The sequence below is a fragment of the Notamacropus eugenii genome, chromosome 6, assembly GCF_028372415.1.
Source record: "Notamacropus eugenii isolate mMacEug1 chromosome 6, mMacEug1.pri_v2, whole genome shotgun sequence".
In the NCBI taxonomy this organism is placed as follows: Eukaryota; Metazoa; Chordata; class Mammalia; order Diprotodontia; family Macropodidae; genus Notamacropus; species Notamacropus eugenii.
The window spans coordinates 103,749,768-103,770,508 of NC_092877.1; the positions used below are offsets into that span (position 1 = coordinate 103,749,768).

Consider the following 20,741-nt stretch of genomic DNA (forward strand, 5'->3'; position numbering starts at 1 on the left):
TTGTTTGTTTGTAATCTGTTGTTAGCTGCTCATACCTACTATTTGTCTTCTCCATTGTCCTTTGGGTGATCTTTAGCTGCATTTTTCTGGAGATGAAATAGTATAATACTACCCATATGCTGTGTACAATACCATCAGTTTTACTTATAGACTTTCCCCCAGAGTCCTTAGTGATTCTTGTGCTTTTAATTTTTTTTCCCTTTTCTTCATAGTGATTCTTAGGTTAGCATGATCTTAAAGTAAAATGCAAATCTATTGCTTTTCCCTTATTGCTTTCTCCTTCATGTTTCTCTAGTCAATTCTTTATCTTTCTTACCTCTTATCACTATCATTTCTGACCAACCCTCTTTCTTATCTTTTCACTCTGTTCCTTATTGGTACACAAGATAAAAGAATATACAAAGGATCTGTGATTTTTGTCCATGTATGAAACTCTGGTATAAGAATGTGATAAGACAAATTTGCTTGTGGGCTATGTCCAAAAAATATATCTCAATCTGCACTGTCCATCACATCCATCATTTCTCTGTTAGGAGGTGGATAGCATGCTTTATCACTGATCCTCTGAAATCATAGTTGGTCGTTGCTTTGCTCATTTCTCAAGCTTCTCAAAGAATAGCAATCTCTTTGAGAAACTGTTGATAGAAGTAAAAGTATATCCTACTTTATACCAGTAGCATATGAAAAAATATGAGCTAGCAAAACATAATTTGTGGAGTGATTATATTTATGAAAGAATTCTCCACTTTACAAAAGAATTTTCTTCAAGGTTCCATTAGCTATGGAGCTGCCCTTGAAAGCATTTAAATAGAATTCCATTTACATATATTTATTTGGTACACAACTTTTTCAGAAACACATCTGTTGTATAAAATGAGATTTTTATCTGGCCTGGAATGATTTTCAGAGTGGAAGACTGTACTTATCCTTGATGGCTTGGCTTTGCAGATGAACTCATGTGATCAAAACTTGAATTGTTGCTGTGAAATAATTGAACTGAATTCCAGAATACAGGGGCAGCTCTTCACAATCCTCAGTCTAACAGCACAAGAAGGTGAGAAAGAGTTCTATCTTGGGCATATACATCATGCATCACACATCTACTCTTTTTGTCTTTCCTTCCACAATTTCAAAACATTAGATGAAAATGCACATCCCCACCTGCCATCTCTTATGTCTCGACTTGTTTTTTCTCCTAGGTGGACATTATGCTGGTGTGGAAACAATCAAATCTCGACTTCTGCCCTGGCTAGGGACTTGTTTCTCCAATTCTTCTATTGGAAAACCCACTGACAACAACTTCAACCTTTTGCAGGTAATATATATTAAAAGATAATTCCCATTTTTCACCATTTTCAAACATTAAATACTAATTATTAGTGAAATGTTCTGATAGGTTCTGTCCAAGGTTAGTACAATGCCTGCCATTGTAGTTAGTAAATGCAACTTGTTGGATTGATTGTAACACACCATCTCCATCCTAAAGTGGGTAACAATCTATTTGGCAAACAAGACACATATTTTATAGTTCTATGAAGTCTCATATGCTCAGTGCCAAAAGAGCAGTACCATGTGTTCTAGGCCTTAGGGTAAAGGGTAGGGTGCATGGAGAAGGTTCTACCCTTTTTTCCTTGTTCTTTTATTTATTTATTTTTAGGTTTCAACATTCATTTCTGCAAGATTTTGAGTTCCAAATTTTCTCCCCATCTTTCCCCTCCACCACCCTGAAACACTGTGCATTCTGATTACCCTTTCCCCCAATCTTCCTTCCATTCTATCACGCCCTTCCCTTCCCTTAGCCCCATCTTCTCTCTTTTCTTGTAGGTCAAGATAGATTTCTATACCCCATTACTTGTATTTCTTATTTCCTAGTTGCATGTAAAAACAATTCTCAACATTCATTCCTTAAACTTTGAGTTCCAACTTCTCTCCCTTCCTCCCTCCCCACCCATCCCCACTGAGAAGGCAAGCAATTCAATACAGGCTATACATGTGTAGCTATGCAAAAGACTTCCATAATAGTCATGTTGTGAAAGACTAACTATATTTCCCTCCATCCTATCCTGCCCCCTGTTTATTCTATTCTCTCTTTTGACCTTGTCCCTCCTCTGAAGTATTTACTTCTAATTGCTCCTTCTTCCCATTTGCCCACCCTTCTATCATCCCCCCATACCCCACTTATCCCTTTCTCCCCTACTTTCCTGTAGTGTAAGATAGATTTTCAAACCAAATTGAGTGTGCATGTTATTCCTTCCTTAAGTCAAATGTGATAAGAATAAGCTTCATTTTTTCCCTCTCACCTCTCTCCTTTTCCCTTCCACTGGAAAAGCTTTTTCTTGCCTCTTTTATGAGAGATAATTGCTTCATTCCATTTTTCCCTTTCTCCTCCCAATGTATTCCTCTCTCACCCCTTAATTTTAATTTTTTAGCTATCATCCCTTCCTATTCAACTTACCCTGTACCCTCTGTCTATGTATATACATACATATATATATACATATATGCGTGTATAATCCCCCCAATTATCCAAATACTGAGAAAAGTTTCAAGAGTTACAAATATTATCTTTCCACGTAGGAATGTAAACAGTTCAACTTTAAAAAGTTCTTTATGTTTTCTCTTTCCTGTTTACCTTTTCATGCTTCTCTTGATTCTTGTGTTTGAAAGTCAAATTTTCTTTTCAGCTCTGGTCTTTTCATCAGGAATGTTTGAAAGTCCTCTATTTCATTGAATAACCATTTTTTCCCCTGAAGTATTATACTCAGTTTTGCTGGGTAGGTGATTGTTGGTTTTAATCCTAGTTCCTTTGACTTCTGGAATATCATATTCCAAGCCCTGTGATTCCTTAATGTAGAAGATGCTAGATCTTGTATTATCCTGATTGGATTTCCATAATACTTGAATTGTTTCTTTCTGGCTGCTTGCAATATTTTCTCCTTGATCTGGGAACTCTGGAACATGGCTACAATATTCCTAGGAGTTTTTCTATTTGGATCTCTTTCAGGAGGTGATTGGTGGATTTCTTCAATATTTATTTTACCCTCTGGTTCTAGAATACTAGGGCAGTTTTCCTTGATAATTTCATGAAGGATGATGGTCTAGGTTCTTTTTTTGATCATGACTGTCAGGTAGTCCCCTAATTTTTAAATTGTCTCTCCTGGATCTATTTTCCAGGTCAATTGTTTTTCCAAAGAGATATTTCACATTGTCTTCTATTTTTTCATTCTTTTGGGTTTTTTTTTTGTAATTTCTTGATTTCTCATAAAGTCATTAGCTTCCATCTGCTCTATTCTAATTTTTAAAGAACTATTTTCTTCAGTGAGCTTTTGAACCTCCTTTTCCATTTGGCCAATTCTGCTTTTTAAAGCATTTTTCTCCTCATTGGCTTTTTGGACCTCCTTTGTCATTTGAGTCAGTCTATTTTTAAAGGTGCTATTTTCTTCAGCATTTTTTAAGGTATCCTTTAGCAAGCTGTTGACTTGCTTTTCATGATTTTCTTGCATCGCTCTCATTTCTCTTCTCAATTTTTCCTCCACTTCTCTTACTTGATTTTCAAAATCCTTTTTGAGCTCTTCCATGGTCTGAGACAATTGCATATTTATTTTGGAGGTTTTGGATGCAGAAGCCTTGACTTTTATGTTTTCCTCTGATGGTATGCATTGTTCTTCCTCATCCTAAAGGATGGAAGAAAATACCTGTTCACCCAGAAAGTAACCTTCTATAGTCTCAGCCAGTTACTTGACTTTTGAGACTTTTCCTTTCCACCTTCCGGACTGCCTTGGGTTGGAAATCTCTTTCACTCTGTTGTTTTGTGGCTTCTGCTGCTCTAGAATTTGTTTAGAGTCATTTTTTACAGGTATTTTATGGGCTGTGGTGGGAGAGCTCCTACAGGTCATCCTTCTACTCTGCCATCTTGGCTCCCCTCCCCCCACCAAGGCTCTGCACTTTTGAAGAAGGAAAATAAAACCTATTGAAAATTTCCTGATATATAAAGGCATTTCCTTTCAGTGACTCAGGAGGGCAGTTCCATAATTACTTATTGCTAGTGTAATAGTGAGACAATACCAGTTTTTGCACAGTTATAGAACAGGGTGGAATGAAGGTAATTTATTTGTCTGAAGGAGAGGAATTGTGGAAAAGAAGGTTGTAATTAGTATCTGGAAACCTGGGTTTGAATCCTGACTTTGATCCCTCATTAATTGTTTAAGAATGAGTAAAGCTCTTAATTTATCTGACTCTATTTCCTTACCTACTTTATAGGTTTTTAATGAAGAAGGTACTTTGAAGGCACTTTGTAAACTTCTTAAAGCATATTATAAAAGTGATCTGTGAACAATGGTAATGATTATGATTATTACAGCCATGTTTTTGTGTCTGGGAAAGTAAAATGTTAGTAACTTTATAAAAAAATTGTACAGACATAAAAATTCTGCTGTATGCATGGTTTTCTGAAAATATTTCATAAGGTTTCAGACAGTTTTTGGATTTATTTTTCATTGAAGGAGTCACTCGAAAAGGACAGACAGCTTCGAGAACTTTCTGCTACTCGGGAACGGGAGATACAACAGTTAGATTCGGAATTGAATTCAACTCGTGTACAACTCAGCATGGTTCAACAAGAGTAAGAGGAAAATGATTTGTCTTTTTCTAAGGAAAAATAATTGTTTTTCATTCAATTACATTAAAAATTTTGCTTTTAATCTTGAAATGAAAATTTTGGCCCATAATTAATATGGTCATGGGAACTTTGTAGATTAATAATAAGGTTAAGGTATTTGGGAGATGATGACTTTGAGGTTTAGAGTCACCCAATATTTCTTAAAATATGATGATCCCAAACACTATAGAACACCTAGAAGGAGTATTTATTTCCTTCCTGGTATACTTCTTTACACAGGAATTTTAGCCATCTCTGGCTAAAAGAAGGTAAAGACTATTTTAAGAGATTCAAGAGCATTTGAAATTGAAAAATAACAAACGCAACTGAAGGGTAGGGGTGAGAGATCAGGAAGGGAGTGAGATTAAAAGGAGGACAGAAAAGTAAGGCACTCTGATACAATTATCTAGCAGTTTTGGCCAACTGGAGAACAATGTGATTGAATGAAGTCAAATCCTTGAAAAAAAAGTCAAAATTTTAAAAAATGTACAGTTTAAAAAATTACTTAGGTAGTGTCAACCAAAGTTTATCCAAATGAAGAATTTATAATTTTATGGGAATGAGGATATATATACATATATATATAAATTATGATAAAATGCATATTCTATGTTATTTTTAATGGAATACTTTTAAACCAGTCATAGTTTGTGATTAAAGATGACATGATACCCAGATACAAATTTTAAAAACTTATATTAAAATATTACTTGAAAATTCAAATTAAAAGAATTTTACAAAAATTAATTCCCTCTTAAAAGATTGGTGAGCTCTGCTTCAAAGTATGTCTGCAAAAATGGCTTTGTCAATGGGTGATAGATCTACAAGGGGATTAATCAATTAATCAAGCAAGAAGGCAAACACTTATTAAACACCTATTATGTACCAGGCACTATACTAGGAGCCATAAAACTTTGAATTAGGAGGAAGCTCAGAGAGCAGAAACAATCTTCAGAGCAATATGGGAAGGAGAGGTGCACTTAGATGAAGGGAGCACTGGAATCCTGGGGTTACTAGATCTGCTACCAGCATATGGTATGGGTGAAAAGGACACAATCTCTCATCCCCCAGAGAAGAGTCAATTGAGAAAATTTTGTTAGGAGAATTTACTTACAGCATGCCAATGAGGAGAGTTGAGAATGGGTTGAAGCAAGAGAGAGCAAGAACTTTTCTGTGAGCAAATGACATCCTTGCAACTATGTTCAGTGCTGGTCAATTCTCTTTTACCACCTAACTCTTAAAAATTTTCAAAACCCTTTGCCATCATCTGCTGCTGTGGCAGGTAAAAGATGGAATGACTGAGGAAACAAAAGGTTCAAACTTCTGAGCATGTCCACTTATTAAGCAATGCATGCCAATTGCACAACATATCAAGACCAGTCAACTTCCTCAGTTTTGGCAGTAGACCCCAAATACAGAGGGAGACAGACTTTTATACATTAAAAACAATCAAATAAGATCATAATTAAAAGAAAAAAATTAAGCAGGATACACAATTAGATAATCTGATTTCTAATTGGAGGAAAGATTAGGGACTTTCCAAGTTGATAGGGGGAGAGTAAACAGGTACAATTCCCTGAAATTAGAAAAGGAGGTGTCCTATCCTCCCCAAAGAGTCTGTATTAAATCAAAGGAACATGAGAATAGCAACTGATTGACCAGAACGGAGTCAGTTTTCAGATAAGACATATGGGTTGCTTGAAATGTACATTTGTGAGAAAACTTTTTGCATCAGTTTTCAGATCTGATTGGGTTTCTGATCAGCACAATCTAGGTCCTTAGTTAAGAATCTCTAAGCAATACATAGAGATAATCCAGCTTCCCCGTCATGCAAGGCTAGGTTCAAATAATACAACCAAGTCCTCTCATGGTTCCCATAACTGAATAAAGTTTTCTTACAAGACGAAAATTGAACTAGACCCATAATTGAACAGAAAGAGAATTGAGCCTAGATCTAGAATTGAGTCACAAGATGGAGTCAGTGTGATTCCCTCAATTCCCACTACTGCTCATGGTTGTAATGCCCTCAATTCCCTATCACTCTTCTCCTCCTTCCCCTTAGTTACTGACAAAGAAGTAGACTTCTTGCCAAGGCCCCTCAAGATGTATGCCTGGTCCCATCTTCTTTCATCTTCAGCAGATTCCATCCTTGATCTTCCTTCCTCTCTTGAATCTTTAACATTTCCCTATCCACTCATCCCTTCTCTGCTGTCTTCAAACATTCCTATGTTTTCTCCATCCTTTAAAAATCCTTACTAGATCCTACTATCCCTTCAAGTGATTGTCCTAAAACGCTCTCTTCCCTCTCTTGGCCAAAATCCTTGAAAAAGCTCTCTACACTTTGCTCCTTCTATGCCCTCTCCTTTCACTTTCTTCTTCATGGTCTGTTTACTGACTTCCCTTGACTGAAACTGCTTTCTCTCAAGTTATCAACGATGCCATAATTGTCACATCTGATGAAGTTTTCTCAGTTATCCTTCTTGATCTGCCCGTTGCATTTCACATTTTTGACCACTTTCTTCTCCTGAATGTTCTCTTGTTCCCCTCTTGCATTTCCTCTTACATGTCTGATCACTGTTGAGTCTCCTTTGCTGGCTCATCATCTGTATCACCTGAAGGTTTTCCCCCAAGGATTTGTTCTGGACTCTCTTCTTTCTCTTTCCCTCTACACTCTCTACATACCCCTATCTTGGTAACCTCATCAGCTCCTATGATTTTTACCATCACTTTATGTAGGTGACTCACAGATGAATACACAAGTATATGTGTATATGTATACATGTAAACATACACATATGTATAAAATATGTGTATATATGTGTGTGCATATATGTACATACATATATGCACACATATATACATAAAGAGATTATAGTTAAAGTCACATATATATCCAGCCCCAGTATTTCCCCTGAGCTTTAGTTCTGCATCGTGATTTGCCTACTTATTTCAAATTTGAAGTCCTAGAGACCTCTCAAACCCAACATGTCCAAAAGTGAACTCATGCTTCTTCCAAAACCCTCTCCTCTTCTAAATTTCCCCATTTCTTTTGGATGTACCACCATCCTCATAAGGTCATAGCCTCAACATTCACCTGAGCTCCCCCCTTTCCTTCACCCAGTCCGTTGCCATATCTTGTCATATAATCTAGCTTCACAACATCTCTCACATTAGAGTCCTTTGCTCCACTCACCAGCTAATACCTTAGTTCTCTAGCCTAGTTTATTGCAACAGCCTCCTGATTGGTCTCCCTACTGCAGGTCTCATCCTCCATATTGCTGCTAAAGTGATTCTTCCTAAGTGCAAATTTGGCCATGTCACTCCCTACTCAATCAACTCCAGTGACTATTGCCTCAAAGATAACATGTAAAATTTTTTGTTTGGTTTTTAAAGCCCTTCACAACTTGGCCCTAACCTATCTTTCCATCCTCATTGGATATTATTTCCCTTTCCTTCACTCTGGGATCCATTTTGTTCTCTCTTTACTCACATCCAACACTCCCGTTCTGTCTCTTGGCCTTGGCACAAGTTGTTCCCATGCCTGGAGTGTCCTTCCTCTTTGCCTCTTTTGTGTCTTCCTTCAAGATGCAGTTCAAAAATCATTTGTCTTGAAGTTTTTCCTAATTCCCGTAACTTGCTAGTAAGGCCTTCCCTCTAAAAGTACCATATATTCAGTCTGTCTGTCTATCTATCTGTCTGTCTGTCTGTCTGTCTATCTATACTTGTTTTCTTTTTATATTTACATATGTACTTATCTTCTCCCCCATTTAAATATAAGTTCCTCAGCAGTTCGGAATTATTTCATTCTTTGTACTTATGTCTCCAGTGCCTAGGAAAATGACTGCTATATTATACATGTGTAATAAAAACTGGCACAGCTATGTTGTTCAGTGGATAGTGCTGAGCCTGAAGTCAGGAAGATTCATCTTCCTGAGTTCAAGTCTGACCTCAAACACTAAATAACTGCGACCCTGGGCAAGTCACTTAACCCTGTTTACCCCAGTTTCCTCATCTGTAAAATGAGCTGGAGGAAGAAATGGCCAACCACCCCAATATCTTTGCCAAGAAAGCCCCAAATGGGGTCAGGAAAAATTGGACATGACTGAAATGATCAAGCAACAACAATGACAAAATACTTGTCATGGGGTAGAGTTGACACTTATTTTGCTCAGCTCTCTAATTCCTCAACTCAATCTTTTTTTCTTTGAAATTAATGCTATTTATATACCACTTTCTCTTAATCTTTATTTAGACCTATCATATTCTGAGCTCCATAATACTTTCTCCTCAGTCTTTTTTGCCACTGGATTATTGTCTTCCTTTCCACTTTGGCCTCAATACTCAACCATCATTGGCAATTCCTTTATTCATATGGAGGGCTCTTTTATCATCTTTGACTCACATTTTGTCAAATTGTTCAATAATCATGAACCTCTATCATTATTTTACTTTATTAATTCATAGGGACAATTTGTCATACTCCTTTAGACATCACTATCACAAGTAACTGCCCCATTCCCTCTAGACATGTGTGTGACTATAATCTCCTGTCCTTCCACTTTTCTTACTGTCTTATTCTTCCTAAAATCTGCTCTTAGCCCTCTTTCTGACTTTGGATGTCTTGAATTACTCTCTATCTTTTCTCCAAGTCCTTCATCCTTTTGGGTTTCTTTTCCTATCAAGTCCTGATCCAATGATCATCCTTTCTCTATCCCTGAATCCCTTTGTGCTTCTACTTTTCCTTCTCTGCTAATCCCCATTTTCTTTATTTCTACAACTGAATATTGGTTTAGGAAGTTATGACACCATGCTGACTGTATTCATTACAAATGTATGCATTCTAACCTCCAGTGCTTCATGAAAATCCTCTTATTAATTTCTTATGATATCACTATCACATTCACTATATCAGCTCTTTCAAACCTTTTCTGATCTCCTCAAACCCTGAACTCTATTTGCATTTTCTTCTCTTTCAGCAAATTACCTTGTCTCCTACTTTACTGAAAAGATGAAGGCTACTCAATGACTTTCCTCAGCTTTCCTCCTCCATACCTCAAAACCCCCTATATTTTTTGCATATCCTCTCCTCTCTTAGAGGATAAGTTACTACTTCTCTTTACCAAATTTAACCCTTCCCTCTATGCCTTCACTTCTATCTTCTCACATCTCCTTTTCGGGTTTTGTTCCATCAATTATTTATTTTTTCTCTTTAATCTTCAATATCTGTCTCCTTTTTCTTTATCCACAAACTTTTGCATATCTCTTCTTTCCTTAAAAATGGCTGTATCTCCTTAAAAATGCTTCCCTTGACAATGCAACTCCCTTAAGACAACATTTTTCTCTTTCACTGTACATATCTACAAAAAGTAGTCTAGTACCCTTACTTCCTTGATTTTCTTCAGCTACTCAATTCCTCAATTCCTTGCAATCTGACTTCTGCTCTTCGCCAGTCTTTTGAAACTGCTATTCAGAAAAGTGGAGATACCAACAGCTTTGCAAATAAAATGCAGTGCAAAGGAGTTATCATAAAGGTTAGTAGAGCTAGCATCAAGAGGTATCATCAAGATGAAGACTTGGCAAAAGGAAGGTCCATCACTGGAAGGGGGAGTTAAGAAAAAGTAGCCCTAATTCCCTGTAGTTGATATATAGGAAGAAGATTTATTCATCAGAATGTTTTTTTACTTATAAATGTTGTTTTCATTTTTTATTGTACCCACTTTATATTTTCCTCTTATAGTACTTCAGTACTTCAAGGACTTGTGCTATTATGTGGGTTCTGCTGTCAGTGATGCACATTACAATTCTTCTGCAACTTAGTAGATGATCTTCAAGAGTTATTGTGGATGAAAAACTCATAAACGTGAAGCCAACCTGATGATGAACCTCAAGACTTAGGAAGGCTGGTCCTCAGATAGTACTCCATCACCAGTTCCATGCTCGCAGCCTCTGCAACCTGACATAGGACCTGCCAGGGCTTGTACACAACTAGAATAGTGTTTGAAGACTCAGTGTCCTCTCTACACCATGAAAAAAGATTGTAGGAATACTTTACAGGAATTCCCCCTTATAGCACTCTGTAGAAAATCTTTGTAATTATCTGTAAGGATGAAATGCTGCTTTTAAGGAGGAAGTAATTAGGAAGGGGGAAAATGAAGAGGAGAAAGAAATTGTATCCTCTGGTACCAGAAAACCCAAGAAATAGACAGAAGATATTGTCAGTGAGAGAACCAGCAGATAGTGTTTTGCTGGCACAAAAAGAGAAGCAACATCTGTCATAAATCTGGAGACCCACTGGAAACATATAGTTTGAATGTTTAGGAAGACTAGGAAATTTTAGTAGTCATGGGTGAAGCAGAAAAGTGTTGCCATACTAGAACAGACGTAGAGATCAGTAAATTGATATATGATGGCTAACTTGGTAAGGAAATGGACAATTACAACAATTAGAAGGGCAAGATGGCAAGCAAGATTGGCCAAATATAATCTTCATTGTGTGTGCTGTATTCTTTTCTTAGTCCTGATTACGACATAGTGTTTGGGGGAAATGGAAACTCAGGTATTTTCTAGTGTAGTTGTTTTTGTTCACCAAAGAATGTTAGTATGTGTTTACACAGAAACTTACTATGGTATTTTTACTATGAATGCAGATGTCTATTCACAACTGGGTCTTTTTGTTTCTGGATTCAGTGAATTATCTGGAAGAACTTGTGTTTAATTTGGAAGGTCTATCCATTTTAAAAATCTGTCCTTAGTTACTGATTTCTCTTACAGTCTAGCAGAAACTGAGATGGATCTTGAAGACACCAAGACCAAGTCAGCTACAGCCCTATTGGCTGCAGAGGATGAAATTATTCATCTAAAGAAGCAGTAAGATAAATCTGCCTCAGCTGTATTTGGTGGTGGCCTGTTGCTTAATCTTTGCCTTGTCAATTATTGAAGTATCTGTTCTTGTTTTTCATTATTCTTTCATCATGTGGAATAATGGTCAATCTTACTAAGCAAATGAGAAATGAATAGTAAACCTTTAAAAAAGTAATAATTATTTAATCAGAGCTATAGTTTTGGGTGGCTGTGTATCAAACAAAGAAGTTTCTTTTCCTTTTCCTTCTGTTACTGAGTTTGAGGTATTGCAGTTTTAGCCTTCAATAATAATTTTTTTTATAAAATCTAGATCAATGATTTCACTGGTGTAGAGAAATGATGATGTGAAAATTCCCTCTGGTGATACAGATTAGAAACTCTTCCTCATCTTAGACAATTTCAATCTCCCTCTTCATAACAGGGAAGCTTTCTTTAATTGTTCTCAGACATTGCCTGATCTGACTTTTTTGATTGTAATGGCTAAGCAATCCCTTTACATGTTTCCTTCTTGTGCTGCTGTTCTCGAATTGCAGCAGTTATGGCTTTAAAATGGCTTCTTTGAAGTTGTTCAAGGTATTTTTCCAGATAAGGAAGAACTCAGTTGAGAAATTACAAGACCTTCAATAGTTGTCAGTATGCCTAATGGAGATAAGATTAAAATTTATTCCAGGGTAACACCACACACTTTCCCTCTCGAGCCCCCTTTTCACTGCTTTTGTGAAACATTCATAATAAATTTCTGGAGGCCAAACTCTTTTATGGTAGTGTTCAGTGAAGGCTGGTCTGACTTAGAGCAGAATAGCGAAAAAAGCAATATTCTTTACTCTGTAAGGACTTCTAGTTGGCCTTACTTGCTCTAACATAACACCAATCACCTAGGTGAGTATCCTCTGTGGAAAAAAATACCTACTCATTTTGAGGCATAGACATGGAATGGTATTCTGACTCCTGAGTTTCCTTGCACTTCTTATCTTTTGCACTGCTCATCGGCGTTTCCACAGAACTATTATTATTCAGTAGGGGTCTGATTAGTGGAGCTGTTGCTACCATTAAACATGCACACTATTGCTCATTGAATTTTTTTTTCCTTTGTGGTTAAGACTCACATCTCTTCAAGCCCAGGAGGAATCCCGCCAACGCAGTTTGGATATGCTAACTGACTATGAACGACAACTTCGGACTCTGAAGGATGAGATTGCTGTCCTGTCTGCAGAAAAATCTGTTCTCCAGAGCAGGTCTGTGATCTAGCCTGACACATGCTTCTAAATTCTCCCATTATGGAAAATATTTCAAAATGGGATTTTAATGTTGGAGAGATAACATGGAAATATGGTAGGACCTGAAGTCAAGAGACCTAGATTTCGGTTCTGGCTCTTCCATTTTCTTGCTATGTGACCTTATGCAAGTCACAACCTCTCTGAACAGCAGGTTCTATTAAATGGGGTAATAGTACTAACTGCCTCACAGGGTTGTTGGAAGCAATGTGCTTTGTAAATTAAAGTGCTCGTAAATTTGGTATTATCATTATGTCAATGAAATATCTTTTTGTTACTACATCTTATTTGAATTCATGCTAAAGAGGAGAAAAATGATAACTGCCCAGCTTTTGGGTAGAAGCATAAACAAAATTATGTCTTTATAATACTACAGTATTATGTAACTCAGACAATAGATAATAAAAGGCTCTCTTTGTCCACATTGTACTAAAAGGTGGAGAAACCACCAAGATCAGTGCTTGCACTAGGCAACCTGGGTCCAAGGCTTGCTGGCACCATAAGGCAGGGGGTGTTAGGGAGGCCCATGACTACAGTGGGAAGTACGTAAAGATAGAAATTGTGTACAGGAGTTCCTTTCTACTTGGCAAAATGTATTTTGTACGTTTAGGAAGCCTAGGAAATTATGGTCACAAAGGCATGGGTGAAGAAGACAAGTGTTACCATGGGTTTTTTATGCTGACATTGAAGCTAAAAGAATGAGTTAGAGAATTATATTTTTGGAAAACTTGTGACTTAAAGCCAGACTTGAAAGCCTGAACTCATTATACAAGGAGACCTTTGTCTGGTGGGCTCCCATTTCCAAGGGTCTTTGGGCAATATAGGGGGACTTTTTGTGGGCTTAGAGACCCACTCTATATCCCTTTTAGATCTGAGCAATTTCTGATCCTGTCTTTGTGTTGTCTTTTCTCTTACATTTAGAAACTTAAGCAAAGTTGCTCACTCCTTGGCCTAGCATTCAAGATCCTCGACTGTCTGAATCAAATACAATTTCAATCCATGACCTCTATTCTCCAGGCAAATTCCATACAAATAGGGTATTCACTGAACCACGAATACATCTCAGATTTTCCTGTTCCCATGCCTTTACTCATATCTTTTTCTTGCCTAGAATGTGCTTCCTTTGCCTCTCCATTACTTCTCTCCATTTATTTCTTTTTTTTTAATTTTTAAATTTTTTAAAATTTTTATTCTCCATTTATTTCTGTTGAAATTTTCCTTACCCTTCAAGATGTAGCTTGCGTGCTACATCTATTCTCCCAAATAAGAATTGAGCTTTCCCCTTACAGAACTCCCACAGTACCTTGTTTGCACTTCTTTAATGCACTCATTTTCTTCTGTATTATAACTTTATGTGTCTTATGTCCTATAATAATGACAATAACAACTCTTATTTATATAGGGCTTCATGGTTCACAAAATACTTTTCCCCACAACAACCTTGTGAAGAGATGGAATATACAAATATTATTACTCCCATTTTACAGATGACAAAACTCAGGCTCAGAGAGAGTAACTGACTTTCTTACAGCCACTGGGACTCAAACCAGGTCTTCTAACTCTGAATCTAGTGCTCCTTCCACCACCACCATGTTCCCCTACTAAGGGCAAGGACTAGTTATTTCTTCTTTATCTTATTTCATTCAGTGCTCTGTGCCATTAAATAAGCATTTAAGAAATGTTTGTTGTATTGAATTCAAGTAAAATCAAATGAACAGGACACATGGAGGCCTAAGTAAGATAGGTTTGTCTTTGGACCATCTTTATTTTTTGAGAAACTACAATCTTCTCCTGGCCCTACACACTCAGAGCCTTTGTCCTTTTTCCTGGCTCACTGAACCCCATTCTCATTCCTACTGTGGTTCTTCATTGTCTTCTTTGTCCCATATTATTTAGATTTTTCCTTTCTATTTCTTCCCCTTCTACTTCTGGTTCCATTTCTTCTAAGCTAGTTAGACTTCTAAACTTAGTTATGGTAATATGTCAATGGATGCTAATAGTGAAATAGTCCAGGATATTTTAATAGGGGTAATGTGAAGGCACATTCAGTGTCCTGATCTAAAAGATTATTCTAATGCTAGGAAATATAAACAAGTAAAATCACTCCTTTGGCTTAAATAGTTGTTTTCAGAAGGCAGGCCCTTGTTAAAATGCATGTGACCATGTAGGGCTGATCCTGATGACCTTAGAGAACAGTTCATTATGATCTCTGACCGTTGACACTTACTCACAATTTAAAATGTAGAGAGGCAATATGATACAGAGGGAAAAGAGCACCAGATTTAGAGTTAGAGGACCCGAGCCCACCTCTGTCTGGATGATGTTGGGGAAGTCACTTCTCCTCTCTGCGCCTCAGTTTCCTCATCTCTAAAATAAGGATTTTGGACTAGATGGCCTTTAAGGGCCTTTCTACATTATAGGCCCTTAAGTGTGTGTAAGGGGAGGGAGCTTGTGCTCAGGGTACAAGGCTGTTGACTAAGAGTTCTTAAATCCTTTTAATGCTTCTTCTCTGACAGACTCTCCAGGAGCCGGTCTCCTAGCCCTGATACCCATTGCAGTAGGCCTTCCAGTCCCATTAAAAAAGAGCTGGCCCTGTCACCTCTAGCCAACAGGCTGAGCTGTGTCTCACGTAAAGCTAATCTCCTGGCCCGGTTCAGTGAAGCCTATGCTCAAAGTCGCCTGGAGGCACAGAACTTGCTCAAGAGATACATCGAAAAGATGGAAACAGTGCAGAGAATCATCTATATTGCCGCAGTGGTAGGACATAAAATTACTGGGATACAGATATCTTTGCTGACAGTTTGTATATAGTTTGGTATTAACTAACAGTGTTTAGAAAGGCTAGTAGATCATTTATTTATCAAAGATATCCTTTCCTTCCTTCCTTCCTGCCTTCCTTCCTTCCTTCCTTCCTTCCTTCCTTCCTTCCTTCCTTCCTTCCTTCCTTCCTTCCTTCCTTCCTTCCTTCCTTCCTCCCTTCCTTCCTTCCTTCCTTCCTTCTTTCCTTCCTTCCCTCCTTCCTTCCTTCCCTCCTTCCTTCCTGCCTTCCTGCCTTCCTGCCTTCCTGCCTTCCTGCCTTCCCTCCTGTCTTCTTTCCTTCCCCATAATGTATTTACATATGTACACTTTATGTATAATTCTGTAGATTTTTAGTTTTTGAAGAAACCTGATATTATCTAGTTCAACCCATTTATCATCCAAATGAAGAAACTGAAACCCAGAACTATCAGATGATTTGACCAATGATATACAGCTAGTTAATAGTAGAACAAGATGATTTCCTACTCTTTATTAATAGTATAATGCTTCTTTGGGTTCACAGCATTAGCTACCACTATTAGGCAAATACCTGCATAACTAAATGATTTATTTTTCTCTTCCTATGCACTGTATTGCAATTATTGACAAACAATATTGACTTTAGATTACTGTCAATGGCCTTGAAATCCACTAAATCTCATAGCCTTTTCATTGTGCACTTTTTGATCCAGGGATAGAGGCTTTGTTGAAACCCCTAAAATTTCTTCTCTTCCCAAAATTTCTTCTTAACATCTTGCCTTGGGTCAACAGGAAGCCAAAAAAGTATTTTGTTCTGTTTAGGTTGTTTTGTAGCCCCTGCTTTACCCTCACCTTCACTAAGAGGAATATATGGCATTTTTTTTTTTATGTACAGGAGTCTTTCCATGTAGCTAAAATGGCATTCAGACACCTCAAAATACGTGTAAGGAAGACTTTAACACCAAGTCATATTGGAGCAGAATCTATGGAGGACGTTGTCATGGATTACATAATTTGTCATCTTGATTTATATGATGTTCAAAGCAGCGTTAACGTAAGTGCTGGAAGTTTTGAACGTGATGAATATACTCTGTTAATGATGCCATTGGCTAGAAGATAATCCATATAACCACAAATTTATCTTTTTTCTTAAACTTACCTCTGTTTTAGAAAGAGAGAGGAAGTAAACGCCTATTTTCTTTGTTGCTATACTTATAACGTATATATATTCATATATATACACACATACATACATATATATAGGGTTGCCTAGGCATTTATTGACTTCTGCTTCCTTCTTTGGAAGTTTTAGAGGATTAAGTTGACCATAGTTCATATTCTTAAGATAAGTTTTGGGCAAGATCTCCAGCATGGGCAAATCTTGCACTTACCTAGGATGACAAAAAACCACTCCTCTGTATTCTCCATTTAGCATTAAATGATCTGGGTCTATCACTTCCTTCTTTGTTTCTTGCTACATGAGTAGGTAGTAGTTAAAATACAATTTCCATTCTTTTTCTAAATTCATTTTGCTTTTCACTATAGCCCACCCAAATTTTTTTCATCTCCCACCTATGTCAAAGCTTTAGGAGATGATAATTTCTTGTCACAAGTGAAAAATGAGAGTAAAGTTTTTCTTTTAATTTTCAGGATGTGATTCGTGCCATGAATGTGAACCCCAAGATTTCTTTTCCACCTGAAGTTGACTTTGTTGTTATTAGCTGCTTCATCAAGGAGATATGCTGTATTGCATTTGCAATGCAGACTTTGGATCCTCCCCTAGATATTGCATTTGGTGCTGATGGAGAGATTTTTAATGATTGCAAGTAAGAAAACTTAAGTACAGAAATAGAAGCTAAAAAAGCTAAGAAATATCCCACAAGTCAATTAGAGCATAGCTTCTGAGCCAATGTGAGACTGCTCTCAATTTTGGGAAAATGTTGTTTTGGATAAAGAGTATGGATAAAGGGAGTCAAAAGACATAGATTGACTCCTAGGCTTGGCCTGTCTCCTTAATACCGTTATTATAGAAATAAGTATGATAATGAAGACTATCATACACCACTTCACCTTGAATAGAGTTTTCTCCTCTATTACATGGGATTGAATTGTTGTGGTGTAAGTATAACTCATTGGGAGATATTGTGGATTAATGATTAATGGGTATCTGACTGAAGTATCTTAGAAGAAAGGTGCTATATAAATACACAGTTGTATTACTGAATATTTACTGTATCATCTAGAGCAGTGATTCCCAACCTTTGCCAACATTGTAATTACCTATTTTAGTCTGATACTCCAGTTTCCCTCCCTAAAAGTTCTCTATGATGGACTTCTCTTTCAAATAAGTAGAAATTAAAACTAATTTTGTCTTGAACATTTTAAAATCTGAGTTGAAAATTTAAATCTTACCTCCCCAGATAAATGGGATCTCTTTAAGTTGTTACTGAACTAGAATTGTCAATCACAGTTCTCCATCTTGGTTCAGTTAATGGCTTCTCTAGCCAGACATGATCACAGCTCATGTAAGGGGAGAATAAGTACTCCTCTATGTCAAATACAACTTACAGTAAAGATGGATTTCATTGTACCTATTATATTATATCTGTGTTACTGTCATTGCTACTTCAATCGATATCTAGGTTTCAGATAATTTTTCTTGTGTTTGTTTTGCAAGGCAAAACAATGCAATCTTCTTAATCTTAAAAATGCAATCTTCCTTTTGTATAAATCTCCCTTTAGGGGAATTTACTACTCAGAATCATCCACAAACTTCTTAGAATCATAAAATTATGGAATATTCAAATTACAAAGGGATCCCAGAGGCTATGTATTCCAACATTTCTCTCAGGGTAGAATCCCTGACAGAGGCTTACCGACTTTTGATTAAATACAACTAGTGAAAGAAAGCTCCCTGACCCTCAAAGTAGACCATGACATATCTGTTCATTAGAAAGTTCTTCTGTATGAGGACCACTTATCTGCTGTTTTGTAACATTCATCCATTGATCCTGGCACAATCTACAATAGCTAAGGGGAAGTCTGCGACTTTTATCATATTTCCCTCAGTTTTCTCTTCTTCAAGCTAAATATACCCATTCATTTGAACTATTTCTCAATAGATATGCTTTAAAGATTGCTCCCCATCCTGGTCATCCTGCTGTGTACATGCTCCAATTAATTGTACCTAACAGTACATAATGCCTCACATTTGGCCCCAGCAGTATAAAACTTACTCATTTTGTTTACTTTTCCTTATTAACTCATTAATAGAATTATTAATATACTATTATATATTTTACATAATAAATAACTAACATAATAATATTTTAAGTGAAGTTAAAACTGGAAGTGACTCTGGTGGTGATCTATTATGAATTCATTCTAGTTTCACATTGTCCTCAGCTTATCTTTCTTCAGTCTGATAAAATTCTCTTACATGTGTTTAAAATAGGTATCGCCGCAGCTGTGACTCTGATTTCACGGCTCCCTTGGTCTTCTATCATGTGTGGCCTGCTCTGATGGAGAATGAAACTGTCATTATGAAGGGAGAAGCTGTCACCAAGAGAGGGGCTTTTGTACGGTGTCATTGTGGAGTCGAAATTCATCAAATCTGTTTGCGTCACAGATTCTTGGCACTTTTTGTACCGAGACGAATTATGTTCCATTGATTCCACAAAGAATTTCATAAAAACAATCATTTTAAAAGGTTTCACTTAAAGGGGAGGAAGTGCGTGGTCCAATGGATAGGCTAGAAGAAAACTAAGTCTGTTCTTTGTCTCTACCACCAATTCACCGTGTTTTCCTGGGCAGTAAGCTTCCTCATCCATAAATGGGAGAAGTACTATTTACTTTCACCCTCTCAGGAATATTGTGAGATTATATAGGCAAAATCCTTTGACCCATGTTGCAATGGAGACCCTGTGTAAAACTATTCATTTTTAAATTCTCAATTAATCTTAAGGATTTTGCCCAAATCTTTATATCACTTAATTTCAAGAAATCATGAAACTGATAATTTTTCCTTCTCCTTTTTAGAGAGGAGGTGAGGGTGTAAGGATTGAAGCTAATGTAACTCATGAATTCATTGCCTCCTGTGCACAAGCATTCTGCTCTGATGTACACACTTGGTCACCAAAATGGGATTTGGTTGGGAGAATATTGATGGGTTTCATTGGCGGTTGTGAGTGTATGGATATTCTATATAATGTCCATCATATAGTTTGTATCACTTTGTAATGGAGAGTGAAGTTTTCCTAGTCACTACATAAGAACACAAAGGATAGCCTCTGCTTCTATGTCCTTTGAATTGGAGAATGAGGAGGATAATGACCAGAAGTATTTCCGGATACCAAGGGGAGAATTAAACCCCAGAAGTTTATTGTATAATTTCAATTTTATAATGAATTAAAGGGAATTTATGAAACACATTATGGGTAAAATTCCCATTATGTGAATATCATTACAGTAAAGGGTTCTAGATAGCAAAACCATTTCCATGTTTCAGTGAGATAGAAATAGAAAATAGAAAACAGTTTTGTTGAACTGGTTGCAAAAACCTTTATATACTGAAAGACCCCATACAACAAATATTCTTTCCAATTCCTGCCTTGTAATAAAGCACCTGTTTGCATTACAGAAGGAATTAGAGAGATATTTGATGGTTCTCATTTCAAATAGCAATAAATTTTAAAATCCACTTATCTTTTCCACATCAAAGATCAGAAGTTGCTACCTTTTAAATTTCTAAAACAAAATGACATATGAACAAATATATGAAACTTTAAGGAATATGAGATTAGTGGGATGAAGGTATATCTATACCAACCTCTCCCTTTCTCTTTTCAAAAGTATTTCTTTTCCACTTATTAATTAGCTGTATTTCCATATGTTATAGATGGTAAATGTAATTTGTAGTAATTGACTCATTTTAACAAAATCCTTCTGGCACAAAGAAATTGGATGTCCTTTAAGAGTTCTTTGTGATGGGATTTTTATCAGAGAAACACTACAACCTGTTAATAAATATAATATTTGGTAGTTAAAGGAAACAAAAGTGGTATAAATTATACTGATGGTCAGTAGTAGAGGACTAGGGTCATAAGTAAAATCAATAACATACCTAGCATTAAGTTACATTGTTACTTTTTCACAGCCTTGTGACTTTTTCC

General features: G+C 36.7%; 1 protein-coding gene across 12 annotated transcripts in view; it reads left to right on the top strand.

The window, feature by feature from the left end:
- Positions 1–20,741, top strand: part of SPATA18 (spermatogenesis associated 18) — a 105,260-nt gene that overhangs the window by 16,356 nt on the left and 68,163 nt on the right. For 11 of the 12 annotated variants that reach the window (XR_011969585.1, XR_011969584.1, XR_011969583.1 and 8 more), the window contains exons 2-10: positions 949–1,054; positions 1,200–1,315; positions 4,503–4,621; positions 11,429–11,524; positions 12,619–12,753; positions 15,309–15,549; positions 16,466–16,624; positions 17,221–17,396; positions 19,025–19,148. Coding sequence is in view for 4 of the 12 variants with exons in the window: in XM_072620749.1 (XP_072476850.1) it covers positions 949–1,054; positions 1,200–1,315; positions 4,503–4,621; positions 11,429–11,524; positions 12,619–12,753; positions 15,309–15,549; positions 16,466–16,624; positions 17,221–17,396; positions 19,025–19,148 (1,272 nt within the window). In the remaining 8 variants the exon portion in view is untranslated. The remainder of the gene's footprint in view (positions 1–948; positions 1,055–1,199; positions 1,316–4,502; positions 4,622–11,428; positions 11,525–12,618; positions 12,754–15,308; positions 15,550–16,465; positions 16,625–17,220; positions 17,397–19,024; positions 19,149–20,741) is intronic. The other variant, XM_072620751.1, reaches the window with a different exon arrangement.